This window comes from Tupaia chinensis, unplaced genomic scaffold, assembly GCF_000334495.1.
Source record: "Tupaia chinensis unplaced genomic scaffold, TupChi_1.0 Scaffold000316_1, whole genome shotgun sequence".
NCBI lineage: Eukaryota > Metazoa > Chordata > Mammalia > Scandentia > Tupaiidae > Tupaia > Tupaia belangeri.
The window spans coordinates 4,376,310-4,394,248 of NW_006159809.1; the positions used below are offsets into that span (position 1 = coordinate 4,376,310).

General features: G+C 42.8%; 1 protein-coding gene across 3 annotated transcripts in view; it reads right to left on the reverse strand.

The window, feature by feature from the left end:
• Window positions 1–17,917, reverse strand: part of STAMBP (STAM binding protein) — a 31,753-nt gene extending 13,836 nt beyond the window's left edge. Inside the window, exons 1-5 of one of the 3 annotated variants that reach the window (XM_006151241.2) lie at window positions 17,844–17,917; window positions 15,633–15,847; window positions 3,864–3,939; window positions 3,436–3,531; window positions 1,112–1,478 (exon numbers count right to left, since the gene is read on the reverse strand). In XM_006151241.2, the coding sequence (XP_006151303.1) occupies window positions 1,112–1,478; window positions 3,436–3,531; window positions 3,864–3,939; window positions 15,633–15,835 (742 nt within the window). In that variant the 5' untranslated portion in view covers window positions 15,836–15,847; window positions 17,844–17,917. Of the gene's footprint in view, window positions 1–1,111; window positions 1,479–3,435; window positions 3,532–3,863; window positions 3,940–15,632; window positions 15,848–17,641 lie in introns of all 3 variants that reach the window. The other 2 variants (XM_006151242.3, XM_006151240.3) reach the window with 2 other exon arrangements.
• Window positions 17,918–17,939: the final 22 nt, after the last annotated feature.

Here is a 17,939-nt window from a genome sequence, read left to right on the forward strand (position 1 = left end):
AAAACACCGGGTCAGGGACTCGAACCGCAGTCGACTACATGGGAATCCAGCAACATAGCCATTACGCTAACTGCTGGTCCCTGTCTCTGTCTCTTTCTGTCTCTGTCTCTTTCTGTCTCTCTGGTGAGCACAGGCACCCTATAGCAAAAAACCTCTAAAAATAAATAAATAAATAAATTAATTAATTAATTAAAAAGTTGACGAAAGTGGGGCCAGCAAGTGACATGGTGGTTAAGGTGTTAGACTTCCACATGGCCAACTGCAGTTCTAGTTTTAGACCTTGAGGCCTGAATATCATGCCAGGTACATGTGTGTGTGTGTGCTCAAAATCCCAAGAGCTGAATGAAGAGACTGCAACATGGCTTCTCCCCTGAATCTGATTTCTCCCTTTCTCTCTCACTGTTTCTCTCTATCTCCCTCCAGTATTTATGTAATATAATAGTCATATGTTTATATATATATATATATATTTAAACCTTATGGCCAAAACCAATAAATAAATAAATAAGCTGAGGACAGTATTAGCTCTTCAGCAGGTGGTATGGTGGTTGAGGTACTGGACTCCCATATGGCAGGCTATAGTTTGAGTCCTTGACCTAGAGCCTTGCTCTCTCTCTTTCTCTCTCTGGTCAAACTAAAAAAATAATAATCAATTAATTAATTTAATTAAATAATTCTTTAAAAAAAGAAAATTGACCTTGTCTCCAAGTAAACTGTATGGTTTAAGCAAAGTCCCCATTTATGACTTAGCCAGTGTGATAGGACACAGTACGAGGCTATAGTTTGAGTCCTTGACCTAGAGCCTTGCTCTCTCTCTTTCTCTCTCTGGTCAAACTAAAAAAATAATAATCAATTAATTAATTTAATTAAATAATTCTTTAAAAAAAGAAAATTGACCTTGTCTCCAAGTAAACTGTATGGTTTAAGCAAAGTCCCCATTTATGACTTAGCCAGTGTGATAGGACACAGTACGGATACGATTACTGACTGGGTTTCTGTGACCAAGGCCTAATACGCAGGATCACAGAGGTATGCTCAGGCTCAGTTCCATGGACTGCTGCTCTGTTTGGCTGCAACTGAGATGGAAGAGGGCACCAGTGAATAGACTCACTACTTTCTGAGTTGCTCAGTGCTCCAGGTTTCAAAGACCTGTCCACCACAGGGGGCTTAGCCGGCCTCGGAGTCGTGTTACAGTCTGAAGGCTGTGTGGCTGAGACAGGTGAGGTGGGGAACACGTCTGAGGAGGGCTTTTCCAAGTCAGGTACCAGCGGGCCGCCCAGGCCAGGGTCCACCTTCCCAAACTCCTGTACAATTTTCAGTCGTTCTTTCTCTAGCTCCTGGTTCCGGATCATCTCCTCAAAGGCATGGAACTGCTCCTGTTCCAATTGTTGCTGTTTCTGTTGTGCCACCCTCTGTCTTTCCTTCTCCAGCTCTTGCTGGATGGCCATGTTCCGGGCAAATTCCTCTGCCTCTTTCTTCTATGAAGAAGAAAAAGGATTTAGAGAAACACTTTATGCCTCAGGTTGATGTCACATCTCAGGAGAACAAGGTTTTTCAAGAGGGAGATTTCTGAAATGTACTTCTCCTCCAACCTGATTTCCCAACACATAATTTCTGCTTTCCTGGCACCTCTACACCTCTGGAAGAGTCACCACTCCTTTCTATCTTACCGCCATATCCCTGTGTTCAAGGCTGGTTAAAGCCCAAATCCTCTCAGTCCCTTCCCCAGGGACTCCACCCAGTGCATGCTTTTCTGTACTGAGATCGTGATGAAGCTCACTGTCTGTACCCCATATCTGGCATCACGAAGGGTTTATTCTCTAACCACACCATGTATATATTCTGTATCCCAAGTAAAGCTACAAAACTGAACCAAATCCAAACTTATACATGCTATGTTGGGGGTTTCTACTGAACACTTTTTATTATTATTTCTTTTATTTATTATGATCACTTTTTTAAAGCTTGCTATAGGGCATGTGTGCTCACCAGAAAGAGAGAGAAAGAAAGTGAGAAAGCAAGCCACCAGGTCCAGGACGCAAACTGCAGCTGGCCAAGTGGGAGTCAAGCACCTTAACCACCATATCATCTGCTGGCCCTTCTACAGAATTTTAACCCTAAATAAAGCCTCTAAAATGTTTCTGGTGATCCATTCAATACATAGTAGCCCCCCCCCCTTTTAAAAAAGTTTTGCTACAGGGCATGCGTATACACCAGAGAGACAGGAAAAGTGAGAAATCACTTCCCTAGGTGGATGGCCATGCTTCAGTGCCTTTTCCACTCTCCTCTCAGGATTTTGGGCATGCACACATATGTTCTTAATGTTATTTTTCAAGCTGCTGAGTATAGGACTTGAATTGTGTAGTTGGTTATGTGGGATCCAGCACCTTACCCTCCATGCCACCTCTTTGAGGGAGGTTATTTTTAATTACTTGGTACCTTAGAAATATACATCTGTCAGGGCCAGCAGGTGGCATGGTGGTTAAAGCGCTGGATATGCCCATATGGCTGACCATGGTTCACGTCCCAGATCTGGTGGTTTGCTTTCTCACTTTCCCTCTCTCTCTCTCTCTCTCTCTCTGTGTCTATCTCTGGTCAAATTAAAATAAACAAATAAATTAAAAGTTGAATAAATAATTCTTTTTAAAAAAAAAGAAATGTACACCTGTAGGGAGGTGGTGGTGCAGTGGGGCGCAATGGTAAAGCAACTTGACCCACATGGGAAAGGTCTTCTGTTAGTGTCCTGGGTCTTCCCTACAAAGTATGTGTGCATGCCCGTGATCTAGGCCAGGTAAGGCTGGGGGTGGGCTGCATCATGAAGACCCTGTTGGAAGTGCCTCTCTTCTTCTCTCTCTCTCATGGAAGAAATAAACTTAGAAAAAAAAAAAAGAATCATGTCTCAGAACCCCTACTGATTTTCAACATCAGAATCTAAAGAGAGCCTAGCAGATAGCTACACAATAACATGCAAGTGCTTGCAATATGTATTGATGCCAGACACAAGACCACTGGCAGTGTCCTGGGAGTTTCTCCACATCCTTTAACTCTTCCTGACATGAATCACTTGAAAACAGCTTGAGAAATCAATTGTTAGAAACAGCTTCAGAAACAACCAAATATGAATCATTCCTCTAAGTTCTTTGGTCTAAAAACCTGTTTTGGTGAGATCTTACATTGTTCTTAAGTTCTCCCTCTAAATATGGCAGATAGGCAATTGATTTTGCCCTTCCAGTCACCATCATGGACAAGTAGGCTAAATCTGTTAGAAACCTTGGCCTATCACTGGTATTCTACTTTTTTGAGTTTCTGACCTTTGCCCCAAAAAGGTGAGATACCATATGAAGATCACATGAACTGCTGAAATATCATATAACAGTCTACAATCTAAGAAACCAAAATAATTTCCTCCCCTTTCCTTTGCTGTCATACACTGACCTTTTCTTCATTGTATTCTGTATATTCTTTGGTGTATCGTTTTAACAGCTCTGCTTTCAGCTCTTCTGCTTTAGGAAACGCAATCTCCTTTAATTTCTGAGGTACAGAAAAGAAAACTGACTATTAGAACAAGGCTAGCTACATAGAGCAATAAAAAGAAGATTTAAAATAAGTTGTCAAGGGCAACAATGTTTCCAAAAAATGATTTAAAATCTCCCCCCTACTGTACCATACCTGCTACTGCCTTAGTGTTCCGGCAAAATGGTCTGGCCCTATCTTCTATTGCAGGAATGATGCTCAGATGCAGAACTCTACCTTATTTATTTATTTATTTATTTATTTTAAGAGCTGAGACTTCTACTTTTATCTTGAGTTAGTCTGTACTGTTTGAAGCTTTTAGATGGGCAACAAAGAAAGTGAGGACCCACCTTTACTGTGTCTTTCTTTTCAGGAATGTCAGCCAATTTGTAATCTCGATGTTTGGGTAGTTTCTCAATAAAGAGCCTAGGGGAACAGGTTAAAAAGATGAGAATGCAAAGGAAATGTCCAAATGCCCTGAAGACCCTGAAGTAATAAGCGTCCCTTCTGCAGCCACTCCGTGAAGGGTTTCCAGAGTTCAGCGAAGGAGAATAGGCACACCCAGACAGTCTACATTCACTCCCTCCCACCTCTATTCCTGTGCAGAGCGACAGTCTTTCTCACGTCTCCCAAGCCAGGTATGCAGCAGCAAGCACTGGATTCCATGGAATCATACAATGAGAAGGATGACCAAAAAAGGACAATCAAGAGCTTATCCCGTGTGTAAATGTATCTCCAAAGAAAGAGACCTTTTTCTTATTATGTAGACAGGCTTTCAGAGGAAAGGGACTCTATCACAAAGCATTTTCCAGACAACACTTTGGCAGCCATCAGCCGAAGGCTAAGAGAAACTCATGTTCCATCACTACTCTTAGCCTTTGTGCGACCTTTTGCTTTGGCCTTTTCTTTGTGTTTTATCTTCTTCTAGATTCCTTCAAAGAATGTTCTTTTGTATCATACTAAACATGGGAATGCTTAGAGAGGGCATGTGTTATATGCATGTGATATGTGCACTTACATGTAAAATGCATTATGATCTTTGGTGAGAAATGCTAAGATAAACATAAAATACTAGATTTTTCTCTTTCAATTCTTGTTCTTACTATAAAATAGCTCAGTGGGGAAAATAAACTGAATTAATTCACAGATCTCTAACATTTATGGTATCTACTTGGAGGTATTGAAAACAAATAGAAGTCTAGTAATTTGTCACAGCAAGAAAGGGGCAGACTTAGAAATTCAACCCTAGGGGACCAGCAGGTGGTGTGATGGTTAAGGTGCTAGGCACTCCCACATGGCCGACCACAGCTCAAGTCCCAGACCTGGTGGCTTTCTTTCTCATTTTCCCCTCTCTCTTTATCTGTGTCTCTCTCCGGTCAAATTTTAAAAATACATACATAAATAAATAAGTAATCCTTTAAAAAATTAAAGAACATGTGAAATTAAAAAAAGAGAATCTCAACCCTAGTGGGCTGGCTCAAGTCTCCTCTGTCAACGACTATAGCACACTGCCTGTGCATGGCTCCTAGATGCCTGGAACTGCTGGAGGAAGTCCAAACAAAGGCTTTTTTTTTTTTTTTTTAATGTTTGTGATATGCTACAATTCCACCATGACAGTCATTTGCAAAAATGTCTTTTAATGGAACTAAGTTGTAATACACAGAAACTGAAATCCAAACCAAAATAAAATTTATGGTAGCATGCTCACGGACTTAAAATACTACATAGCAGATGGGATAAATGCTTCCACTTTCTGCCTATGGGGTAGGAGTGAATGAAAAGAAAGCCTGAATTAGGGAAAAAGTTGCTCTCTGGGGCCAGCAGGTGGCATGGTGGTTAAGGCAACGGACTCCCACGTGGCTGACCAAGGCTTGAGTCTCAGACCCAGCAGCTTACTTTCTCACTTTCCCTCTCTCTCTAGTCAACTTAAAAATAAAATAAAATAATGATAATCAATAAAATAAAATCAACAAAAGCTAATCTCTACCAACACAAACCCGCTATCAATAAGGCCTTCTTCTTTTGTTCTGTATTAGGCATATGAAAATTTCATTTCAATCCAACTTGACAAAGCTCCCAGGCAGGGATGAGTTCTAAAATCAAAATGGTTTTAATACTCTTGGGTTTCATGAAAAAGATATCAAACAGTTTCCTTGACGTATATATTTAAAACAAGTAGAGACTCATTTGTTAAAACCATAAAGTTGTTAAGAAGATATGAAAATAAACAAAATAATAGAGACTTATAATCTGGGAGATCCCTCACTTTGGCCCCAAAGACCAAGGTATATATTTACTACCTTTGTGTTGAGGCCTGAATCAGCCAAGAAAGCACCATGTCATATAAACACCACTCTTTATGTTCACTTGGCCCTCATCACATAACTAGACTGTAAACTTCCTGGGGCCAAAGATTCCTGTTTCATACCTCAGAATACTCCTCTAAAGCCAGCATAGACCCCTGCATAAAGAAGGATTCAATAAATATCCGGGCCAGCCTGTGGCCTGGTGGTTAAGGCAGCTAAATGCCACATGGTTGACCCTGTGGTTCGAGTCTTGAACTTGGTAGCTTGAAAACCATGCTGAGTGCACGAGCATGTGCATCCAAAATCCCTGAAGGAGGGAGATGGAGAAGGGGTTGCAGTGTGACTACATGCTATGGGGACTGCTTTCGCGCTCTGTGTCTCTCTGGTGAATGCAAGTACCCTCTGACAAATTTTTTAAAAATTGGGGAACCAGCAGATGGCATAGTGGTTACATCACTTGACTCTCATGTAATTGACTGCGGTTTGAGTCCCAGACCCAGCAGCTTAAAACTTACGCTGGAAGCGTGTGCATGTTGCCCAAAATCCTGAGAGGAGAATGGAGAAGAAGGAATTATGGTGTGGCCATCTTCCCGGGGGAGGAATTCTTGCTTTCTGTTTCTCTCTCAGGTGAACATACACACCCTATGGCAAAAAATCTCTCTCTCAAAAAAAAATCTGGGTTTGGCAGGGGGCATGTTAGTTAAGACAGATGGATGCCACATGGTAAACTGCATGGTTTAAGTCCTGGACTCAGGAGGCTTGAGAAACATGCTAGGCACATACGTGTGTGCGCCCAAAATCCCGAGAGGAGAACAGAGAAGGGACTGTGGCATAGCCATCCCCCTGGGAGGTAATTTCTCACTTTCTCCCTCTCTGTCTTTCTGGCAAGCACATGCACCCTACAGCAAAAACTAAAAAACAAACAAAAAACCTGATGGTTTATAACCTTTGGATAAGTTGAATGAAAAACAGTGTAAAAATGTAAATATATTACACTATTTTTTTGTGAAAAAAGGGGAACATTATGGGAACTTCAAAAAGTTTGTGGAGAGTAGAATTAAAGTACTGGTTTATTTTGGTGAAAAAAAGTTGAAACCCATGGATAGTTTTACCATAATATATATTTTTCCATGGGCTCTTTGAAGATCATTTCATAGTTATATCATATATGTATATATATTTTATATTTTGCTTATAAGTACATAAAAAAACAGAGAAGTATACAAAGAAACTAATAGCAGTAGGAGGCATGGAAAATAGAGTGGGTAAGACAAAAATGGGAATACAATCTTCCACCATATGCCTTTTTATTTTGACTTTAACCATGTGTTGGACTCCAGTTTGCAAGTAAAGATAAAATTCGCAGAACTGTGCAAGAATACCTTTGCCTTGTTTTAACAACTATGGCCGATTTTCTGAATGAGGACAACGGGCAGAAAGGTCTCTTGAAAGCAGACGGGGGGTGGGGGTATGGGAGACCAGCAGTTAGTGTAATGGCTATGTCGCTGGACTCCCACGTAGTCGACCGCGGTTCGCGTCCTGGACCTGGTAGCTTAAAACTCACGCTGGGCACGTGTGCGTGCATGCCCAAGATCCCAAGAGAATGGAGGAGAAGGGATTGCGGCGTGACCATCCCCCCTGGGGGGTGATTTCTCACTTTCTGTCTCTCTGTTTCTCTGTCTGTCTGGCGAGCGCACGCGCCCTGTAGCAAAAACCTCTCCAAAAAGAAAAGCAGACAGGGGGTCGCATAACCCATCTCTACTCTGGAAGCAATAGACCTTAGTGGTTAGAAGGCAGTCTCTGGAGCCTCGCTGCCTGGTTTCAAATCCTGACTTTGCTATTTACTAGCTATGACCTTGGGCAAGTCACTTCCTCTCGGGGTTCTTTCTTTCTTTTTTTTTTTTAAGCTTATTTATTTTATTCATGATAGAGAGCACATATGTGCTCACGGGAGAGGGAAGCACCCTTAACACAAACACAGTCTCTCCATGTTGTAACCCTCTTTCCCCAGCCCTCCAGCTCATTAGGATCTTAGACACATGTGCAGGCTGTGCCAATTTATACACATGCATACACACACACACACACACACACACACACACACACACACACATTATATAGATGGAGACAAGCTAGTCCTCCCTGATAAGCTTTCTTTGACACTAAAAGAGATAAAAATAAAATGCTGAGCACAGTGTCTAGCACATAACCAACATCTGCTATGTGCTTCTATGACTGCTTTACTAATAAAAAAATGTGAGCAAGATTAAGCGGTGCAGATGCTGACACCAGGGCTAGAAACTTCCTAGGTATAGCATAGCAGTGGCCCAGGTGTATACTGTTCTCTGGGGTTATATCTGGTTGCAACCTAGAGAAAAGAAAAGCACCAAAGCAAACCAAGATGTGTTGGCAAACATACGAGCAAAACAACTTAACCAAACAGTGGAAAAAGAAATATAAGCAGAAAAGTAAATACAAAAGGTGGATAAATATATGAAGTGGTGTTCAACTTTTCTCATAATGAAAGAAATACAAATTAAGATGTCATTTTCATCTATCAGCCTGGCAAAGACTTAAAGGCTGATTACACTTTGTGTGGGCAAGGGCAAGGAAACAGGTGTCTTTACACACTGTTAGCAGGATTGTAACCAGATACAACCTTTTCTCTTAGAGGAGAGAAAGGTAGAAGCTAACTATTCAAAATTTAAATGAGTATATCCTTTAAATTCACAACTCCATCTGTGAGAATTCATCCTAGAGATCGTTATACAGCAGTACAAAGGTTTTTATATAAGACTATTCAGCATAGCACTGTCTTATAAAAGAACAGAAAACTGACAACCTAAATGTTCATCAATAGCAAATTATCTAATGAAGTATCATGTACCCAAATGTGAAAACAATATAATCATTCACTCATTCATTCAACAAATATTTACTGAACATCTACTACAGAGTCAAGCATTGCTCCAAAGGCTGGGGATGCATCAGTGAACAGCAGTCAAAAACTCCTTCCCACGACAGAGTACACATGACAACGAGGGAACAGATGACAAACCAAACAGTAAATATGTTAGAGGATCAGTGCTAGAAAAGTCATTAATAGGAAGGTGAGACAGCAACAGGGCAGGGCTGAAATGTTAGAGCAGCTAAGGATGGCATTGTTACTAAAAGGCAGCATCTGAAAAAGGACTGAATGACAGTGAGCTATGAAGAGCTCAGGGATTAGACTCCTCCTGGCAGAAGGAGTGCCCCATGGCAGAATGAGAGGACTCAGCATGACATGAAATGGAAAAATACTACTCTTAAGAAAGCAAGCTGCAGAAAAGAATATACCGAGCGACCCTGTAATTGCTTTAAGGAGAGAGATACACACATGAGCCCCTATGTGCTTGCACAAACCATGTCTTGTATTTAAAAGAAACCTAACAGCAGTCATCGCTGGTGGATGGAAATTTCCTTTTCACATTAATATCTCCCTTGTCGTGCTTGAAAAAGAATTTGTTTTCATGAACAGTGTTAATTCTGTACAAAAACAACTTTATCAAAAAGTCAAGCAGAAATTTTAAGCATGGGTGTATTAAAGAACCCTCATCTCATTTCTTCACATCTTAAAAGTTCATCAGCAAAATAAGCATGATCACAATGAAATCTTCTTTAATCTCTAAACCCCAATCTTCAAAAACATTTTTAACACAGGTGACATTTCATCTTCAGAAAGAGGGTTTGCATTACAGGAGGCTCACATAGCAGACTGAAATTGCCTGGATACTTGTAACTCCTCTGTATACCCCAGTGGATGACCATAAAAAGCTGTGAAAGAAGCCATGGCCTGCCTTATTGTCTGTGCTCATCAAGAAAATATGTACTGATTTAATATGCTGAAGATCTTTCTTCTATACTGGGGTCTGCAAAAGGCAAAGCATTCCTACAGGAGGGAAAGCCACCGAGGAGGGAAATATGCCTGAGATCATCAGGATGCCTGAACTGCTCCAGGAAAAAAGAACATGCCCTTTGAAAAGCTAGATTCAAGTGTCCACAAAAGGTCTGAATAATGATTCTCAATAGTGGGAAAGGCAGAAGAGGGCTGAGGAAGATGACTACCTTCCTCTCGCCCCTCTCCTCAGTTGTAGTAACTGGCAAAGTGGGCCACTGTTACTAACAGGAATATGCCAAAAAGAAAAGGCTGAGAATTACTGAGCCAGAACTTCGTGGTAACTGCCACGCTTGTCAGTTCACAGCATCGGAATAAGGGCATTAAAGGGAGCTGCATGGAAAATGAAGGTATCTACATTTATGGCTTCAGACAAGCCAATACCCCCAAAATCCCAAATTAACACCCAAATCAATGTTAAAAAGCTAAATCTCCCACTCTCCTTCCAATCTGCTCCTGGCCCGTTTGTCATATTGAATGCTCCTGCAAGTGGAATACCACATACATGGGGCGGATGCCCCACATCAGTCTCGCTGTTAACACTGACACTCATGTCGTTCATGGTAAGAGCAAGTCACATTAGAAAAATCAATTTCTTAAACACACATGTCCATCCCTTCTTGCATTTTTAGGAGTTTATTGCTACAGTTAAACTCTCTCTACCTGACCTTCAGCCTCTCCTCCACAGGATCCATCAGCAAAAACATGCTCTAGAATCTCCCTTCTTAAAGTACATTCACAAGGTCAGCAGGTGGTGTGGTGGTTAAGGCACTGGACTCCCACATGGCTGAGTGGGGTTCGAGACTCAGACCCAGCAGCTTGAAACTCATACCAGGCACATGTGCACATGTGCCCAAAAGCCTGAGAGGAGATTGGAGGAGCAGGGATTGTGGTGTGGCTGGCCCCCCTGGTGGGTAATTTCTCACTTCCCTCTTTCTGTATCTGTGTGTCTCTCTCCAGTGAGCACAAGCACTGTATGGCAAAAACCTAAAGTTAATAATAATGACACATTCACACATACATCCGTACTCTGCCTGTCGCCTTTTAACTACTACTCCATTTCTCTACTTTCCTTCCCAGCCAAACTTCTCCAAAGAGTTGCATCTACCAGGGTTTGGCCAACTACAGCTATCAAGGCAAATCCAGTTAGCACTATGGTTTTTTGTTTTGTTTTGTTTTTAAGAATCATTTAATTTAACACTCTCTCTCTCTCTCTCTTTCTATAGCTATCAGGCCAAATCCAGCTAGTACTCTGTTTTGTTGTTGCTGTTTTTTTTTTTTTTTTGAGAGGTTTTTGCTATAGGGCACGTATGCTTGCCAGATAGACAGAGAGACAGAGAGACAGGAAGCGAGAAATCATCCCCCAGGGGGATGGCCACGCAGCAATCCCTTCTCCATTCTCCTCTTGGGATCTTGGGCATGCACGCACACGCACCCAGCGTGAGTTTTAAGCCACCAGGTCCAGGACGCGAACCGCGGTAGACTACATGGGAGTCCAACGACATAGCCATTATGCTAACTGCTGGTCCCTGTTGTTGTTGTTTTAAGAATTATTTTATTTAACTTTTCTTTCTCTCTCTCCCTCTTTTTTCTTTTAATTTGACCAGAGAGGGACAGAGCAAGGGAGGGACAGAGAGAGAGAGGGAAAGTGCAAAAGCAAGCTGCCAGATCTGGGACTCAAACCATGGTTGGCCACGTGGGAGTCCAGCACCCTTAACCACCATACCACCTGCCGGCCCTGCACTCTATTTGTAAATAAAGCTTCACTAGAACCAGCCACATCCATTCATTCGTGAGTTGTCTATAGCTGCTTTCACACAACAAAGCATAAGTTGTGACAGAAATCAAGTGGCCTGCAAAAACCAAGAAGTTCTACTACCTGGTTATTCAGAAAATTTTGCTAACATACGGTCCATATGCACTGCCTCCACTTTCTTAATATCCATTCACCTTTCCACCCAATCTAATTTGGTGTCTCTTTAATGCTTTTAGTAAGATTGCTTACTAAGGTCACTAACAACATTATGTTACCAAACCAAAGGCCACTATTCTATCTTTTCCACCTAACACAGCAGGTCACTCTCTTTCAAACGCTGATCTGTTTTGGTTCCCATACCACCGCTCTTTCCTGAATATCCTCCTGCCTCTCCAGTCTCCCTTCAAAGTCTTCTGCGTTGGCTCTCCCTCCACTAATCAGCACTGGAGCTCAGTCCTAGGCTCTGTCTCTCTTTGTTATCAAGGATTCTTGACCCTTTAATATGTCATGGATCCTTCTGACATCCAGTGAAGCCCATGGGGCCCTTCTCAGAATAATTTTTTTTTTTTTTTTGGAGAGGTTTTTTTTCGCTATAGGGCGTGTGTGCTCGCCAGACAGACAGAGAGAAACAGAGAGACAGAAAGCGAGAAATCACCCCCCAGGGGGGATGGTCACGCCGCAATCTTGGGCACGCACACACACGTGTCCGGGACGCGAACTGCGGTCGACTACGTGGGAGTCCAGCGACATAGCCATTATGCTAACTGCTGGTCCCTCAGAATAATTTTTTTAAAGATATAACATAAATGGGGCTGGCAGGTGACGTGGTGGCTATACATGCTAGATTCCCACACAGCCGACTACAGTTCGAGCAACGGACCTTGTGGTTTGCTTTATCACTTTCCCTTTCTCTTTCTGACTCTGACTGGTCAAATAAATAATAATAACAAATGGAATTAAATTTTTAAAAAGTAGGAGCTAATTAAAAAAAAAAAAGATATAACATAAATTACAAAAGATTGGTCCAGTCAGTGACATGGCTGTTAAGGTGGCAGGATCCCATTTGGCTAACTGCACAGTTTAAGTCCCAGACCCTGCAGCTTGAAAAATATAAAGACATGTCTGGCACATGTGTGTATGCCCAAAATTCCAAAAGAGGAAATGGAGATGGGACTGAGGTGTGACCATCTTCCATGAGGAGTGCTTTCTTACTTTCTTCTCTTCCTGTGTCTCTGGCAAGCACAACCGCCCTCTAGCAGATTGTTTGTTTGTTTGTTTGTTTGTTTAATACAAAACATGGGGCAGCAGATGGTGTAGTGGTTACACTGTTGAACTCCCACATGGTTTGCATCCTGGACCCAGAAGCTTGAAAATCACATCAGGTATGTGTGCCCAAGACCCTGAAAGGAGAATGGAGGAAAAGGGATTGCGGCGTGGCCATCCTCCCTGAGGGGTGATTCCTCGCTTTCTGTCTCTCTGCCTCTCTCTGTTTTTCTGGCGAGCACACGCACCCTACTGCAAAAACTTCTCCAAAAAAAAAAAGTACAGGCCAGATGATTGCATGGTGGTTAAAGCAGCTGGATCCCACATGACCAACCGTGTGGTTCAAGTCCCAGACCTAGTGGTTTGAAAAACATGCTGGGTGCAGGTGCTTACTGTTCTAGAATCCTGAAGAGAAGGGAATGTGGCATGGCCAACCCCTTTTGGGGACGATTTCTCACTTTCTTTCTCTCTCTATCTCACTTTCTTTCTTTCTCTCCCTCTTCCTGGGAAGCACATGCACCCTATAGCAAAACAAACAAAAAACCAGTCATCTTTTTTCTCCACTTTAAAATTACAGTATGAATCCTAGACAGTCTAGTCTTTCACATTCTGTTCATTAGAGACTGGCTCTCAACCAGGGGCACTGTTGCCCTTCAGAGAACATTAGGCAATATCTAGAGATATTTTTGGTTGTCACGAATGGGTGGAGGGGGCACTACTGACATTCAGTGGGTAGGCCCAGGGATGTTGCTAAACACCTTACAACGCAAACACAGCTCCCACAATAAAAGGTCAGTCCAAAAGGTCAATGGTACAAAAGTTGAGAAACCTTGCTTTATGGGGATATATGATCAAATTGATATATGATATGATATATGATAAAATTGATATGTAGTAGAAACTAGTAAGAGTTACTATCATAGAAGAAGAAACTGAAGGTTTGAGGGAAAAAAGTGAGTAGGAAATTTTACTTTTAATTATTTAAACTCATTTGTGCCTTCTGAATTCTGTAACATGGGTATGTTACTCAAAATACAAAAATAAAAAGTAACCTGGGACCAACAGTTAGCGTAATGGCTATGTCACTGAACTCCCATGTAGTCAACTGCAGTTCGAGTCATAGACCCAGTGGCTTAAACTCAAGCCGGGCACGTGTGCGTGCATGCCCAAGATCCCAAGAGGAGAATGGAGAAGAAGGGATTATGGTGTGACCATCCACCCCGGGGGGTGATTTCTCGCTTTCTATCTCTCTGTCTCTGTCTTTCTGGCAAGCATATGCACCCTATAGCAAAAATCTCTCCAAAAAATAAAAAGTAACCAGGATCAGCAGATGGCATGCATAGTGGTTACATCGCTGAACTCCCACATGGCCGACCATGGTTTGAATCCTGAATCTGGTGGCTTGAAAATCATTCAGGACTCTGGGACCAGCAGTTGGCACAATGGCTATGTTATGTTGCTGGACTCCCATGTAGTCGACTGCGGTTCAAGTCCTGGACCCAGTGGCTTAGACTCACTTTCTGTCTCTCTGTCCCTCTCTGTCTTTCTGGTGAGTGACACACCCTATACCAAAAACCTCTCAAAAGAAAAGTAAAGTAAAGTAAAGTAAAGAAAAGAAAAGAAAAGAAAAGAAAAGAAAAGAAAAGAAAAGAAAAGAAAAGAAAATCATTCAGGGTACATGTGCATGCATGCCAAGATCCCAAAAGGAGAGTGAAGGGACTCCAGCTTGGCTATTCCCACTGGTGGTGGGGGGGGGGGGTATGATTTGTCACTTTCCCTCTCACTGTCTCTGTCTTTCCAGTGAGCATGTGTGCCCTAAGGCAAAAACCTATGTAAAAAAAAAAAAAAGTAAACAGAAAACAGTCAGTGCAGCTCATGACTATGATCTCATCCGACCACCTTCAACTCCTAGAACACTATTAAACGAAAAATGAAAGGAATCGGACCTATGCTGTAGAATGAATCCTGAATTAGGAGCTATAAAACCTGAGCTCTGTCACTCCAAGCTGTAGAACCTGAGCTAGAGCTGCGCCCTGAGTTTGATTCTTTTACGTATAGACTGGGAGGATGACATGCCCTCCTCACTATACAGAGCTATGAAGCTCAAACTAAACCATGCAGGTAAAATACCCCAGAAATGATTAAGAGCCACACAAATGCATTGGAATTATTGTTTTAAAGGTCCGAGTAATACAAAAAGACAAGACGAGAAATGACAAGTGAGACCTTTAACATTATTCTCTTCCTAAATTACATATCATGTCATTGTCACTGGGGCTTTAGGAATGTCCCTTGTTGACAGTACTGAAATCTAGTTATGCTTTCTCCCTCAGATGACAGGTAATACGAGAAAGGTTTTTATTATGGTGAACTACATAAAGTGGAGGTGGTCAACATGTATTTGATGATGTGTAATAGTGATTTGATGATTATGATAAAGGTTAAGAAGAAAACATTCTTCTATTATGTATCACTGAAATTGCTACAAAACCAGTAGAGGTGAAGAATATGGGCTCTGTCAGACCATAACAATAATCCTATGACTGGCTGCCTTAATAGGACAGCAAAAGCATTCATTGGTACGTACCATATCTTGTTTAACCAACTCTTTTGTCAAACAGCTGGGCCATGTGGGCACAGACCAAAGATCTAAGTCTCTTACTCATGAAATGACTGAGTCATGAAAACAACACCTTTAGTACTCATGTCTCTGAATGGCAAGGACAGCCAATACGTAGGAGCTGCCAGCAAAATGATTAATGCTGGTGATGTTGCCAAGTTCTCTAGTTTTTAGCATTTCTGAGCAGAATAAGTGAGTGCAAGTCCCCAGAAAAGAAAAAGGAAGCTGTAGGTGTCTTACGTGATATACTTGTTATAGAGGATGAAAGCACGTTCGATGTTGCCTTCCTCAGAGTAAATGGATGCCATTCGAATCATCTCAACTCCAGAGCGGAAGTACCGCCGGGGTGGAATGTCTTCATTCACCTCCACCACACTCCCCAGCTGGGAGAGAGCCCTCACCCGGTCTTCGGGTGGGAGGCTCACATCTCCATGATCAGACATCAGGACCAAGTTCTGGGTTGGAAAAAAGAAAACAGATGGCATCAGCACCATGACCACCATTCATCCAGCATTATCTAGCACAGGGCTTGTTTCTCTCACAAATCTCTACCTAAGAGGAAAGTAGAGAAAAATGCAATGTGCCATGGCTCATATCAGATGAAGCCGCTTTCCTACAAGAAGACTGAGAACCTCAAAGTCACTGAAAGCACCACAATGAGAGGACTGGCCAATTCAAAATCCCACCGACAGCCCCTGTTCCATAATTACGTAGGAGGAGGAGTAAAACAATTACAGGCTACATTCAGGTCTACCTTTCCCGTCAGTCATTGTCTGCCATTAAGCGGCCCTGCACACATCACCATAAAGGCATGGACAGTATTTAATATTCTTTCCATTGTTTCTCCTTCCTGCTACCCACTTCCATTCACCCCTGACAGAGTGCCTGGCAAACTTTCACGAAGATCATTAACTGAAAGTCTGATCATTTTTATTTAGACTGGAAATAATACTTTCTGTGGTGTACTTTTCCATATCTGATCACGATTTCAATTAGGGGAACTGGTCTGGCAATAAATGTTCATATCATCCCTCTCTCTTCTCACTAAGCCACTATTCCATTTAGTCTACAAGATCATTCATCATTATCACAGGAAAGAATCTACATCTAGAGAAAAATGATTTACTCATCCTCAAAGACCAAGCACTCTTTGGAAAACAAAAGAGTACAAAGATAAGTTGGAATGCAAAAAAAAAAAAAAAAAAAAACCCACCTGGGAATTTTCCTTCCCTGGTTCCCAAACTCCAATAATTCTACAATCTTTGTAGATATTATTGCTTAGAATCAGAATCCAAATTTCAACCAGATAACATCACTCTTCATCATCTTCAAAAAGAATCTATGGGTTGGCAGGTGCTGGACTCCCACACCGCCAACTGGTTCAAGTCCTAGACCTGGTGGCTTGCTTTCTCCCTTTCCATCTGTCTGTCTGGTAAAATTAAATAATAGTAATAATTTTTAAATTAAAGAATTTTTTTTTAAATCTGAGTATTTGGAATAGTGAATTACAGAATACACGCTAACCAGCATGCTCTAGAATATATAAGCTATAGTAGAATTCATCAGGAATTCAAGGCCCTGTGTCAACTGGCCCCATCTTGTGTTTTCCTTACTCCTCTCCAAAGATCTTTTGTTTCAGTCAGGATTCCAATCTGCCCAGGAGTCCTCACATTTCTGTTTCATTTGTCTAGCCACTGTTTTTCTGTTTTCTGTTCCAATCCTTCCCAAAGAGAGACTCCTCTCAGTCAATTCTATTTTTAGGTCTCTGCAGCATTCTGGTCACATTTCGTCCACAAAGCGTCCCCTCTAAGACACCTTGACCGATGGCACAGACGCCGTGGCGATTACGAGGGGTGCGAGGGGTGCGGTAGCCCTGCCTCTCCCACAAAGCCTCTTGCCAACCTGAAACCTCCCTAGGCTGCCTAATAAGTAAACCCAGCCCAGCGTCCTTTAAAGTAAGTGAAACGCAAAATGCTCGCTGCATCTCAGCACCTCTCCGGGAGAGATTTTATGGGTCGGGTAGGCAACCCCGTCCCGAGGCCAGCAAGCGGCACCGGGTACCAGAGCGCCAGGCACTCCAGAGAGAAGCGCACCGCAAAGAGCCGGGAAGGGTGGCCTGAAGGACTGAGGGGAAACACAAGGAGTAGGAGGCGCAGCCGGGGACGGAAGGGGCATCCACACTAGAGAGGGAATTTTGGACAACTGCTTGAGGCGCCCTTCTCGAAGACACTCAAGCCCCAATGGCCAACCTGGAGCAAAATCATCCGAGGCCTGGCTGGTCAGGCGCCAGCCCGCGGGGACCGAGCCGTCAGGGGCCTCGCGCGCTGCGGGACGCGCAGGGGGCGCGGGGGCGAAGAAGGCTGCAGGCCCCACACTCACGGAGGCCGCTCCGCGTCAGGTCCGGCCACGCTCACGGCCCTCGCCCCACCGCCGCCCGCGACCCTTCCCCACCTTTCCCCGCGGATGACACTCGGGGTTTCCGGAAACGTCACGTCCAGCGCCCGCCCCGCCCACGCCTGCCGGTCTACGCTCACCCGAGGTTCCGAC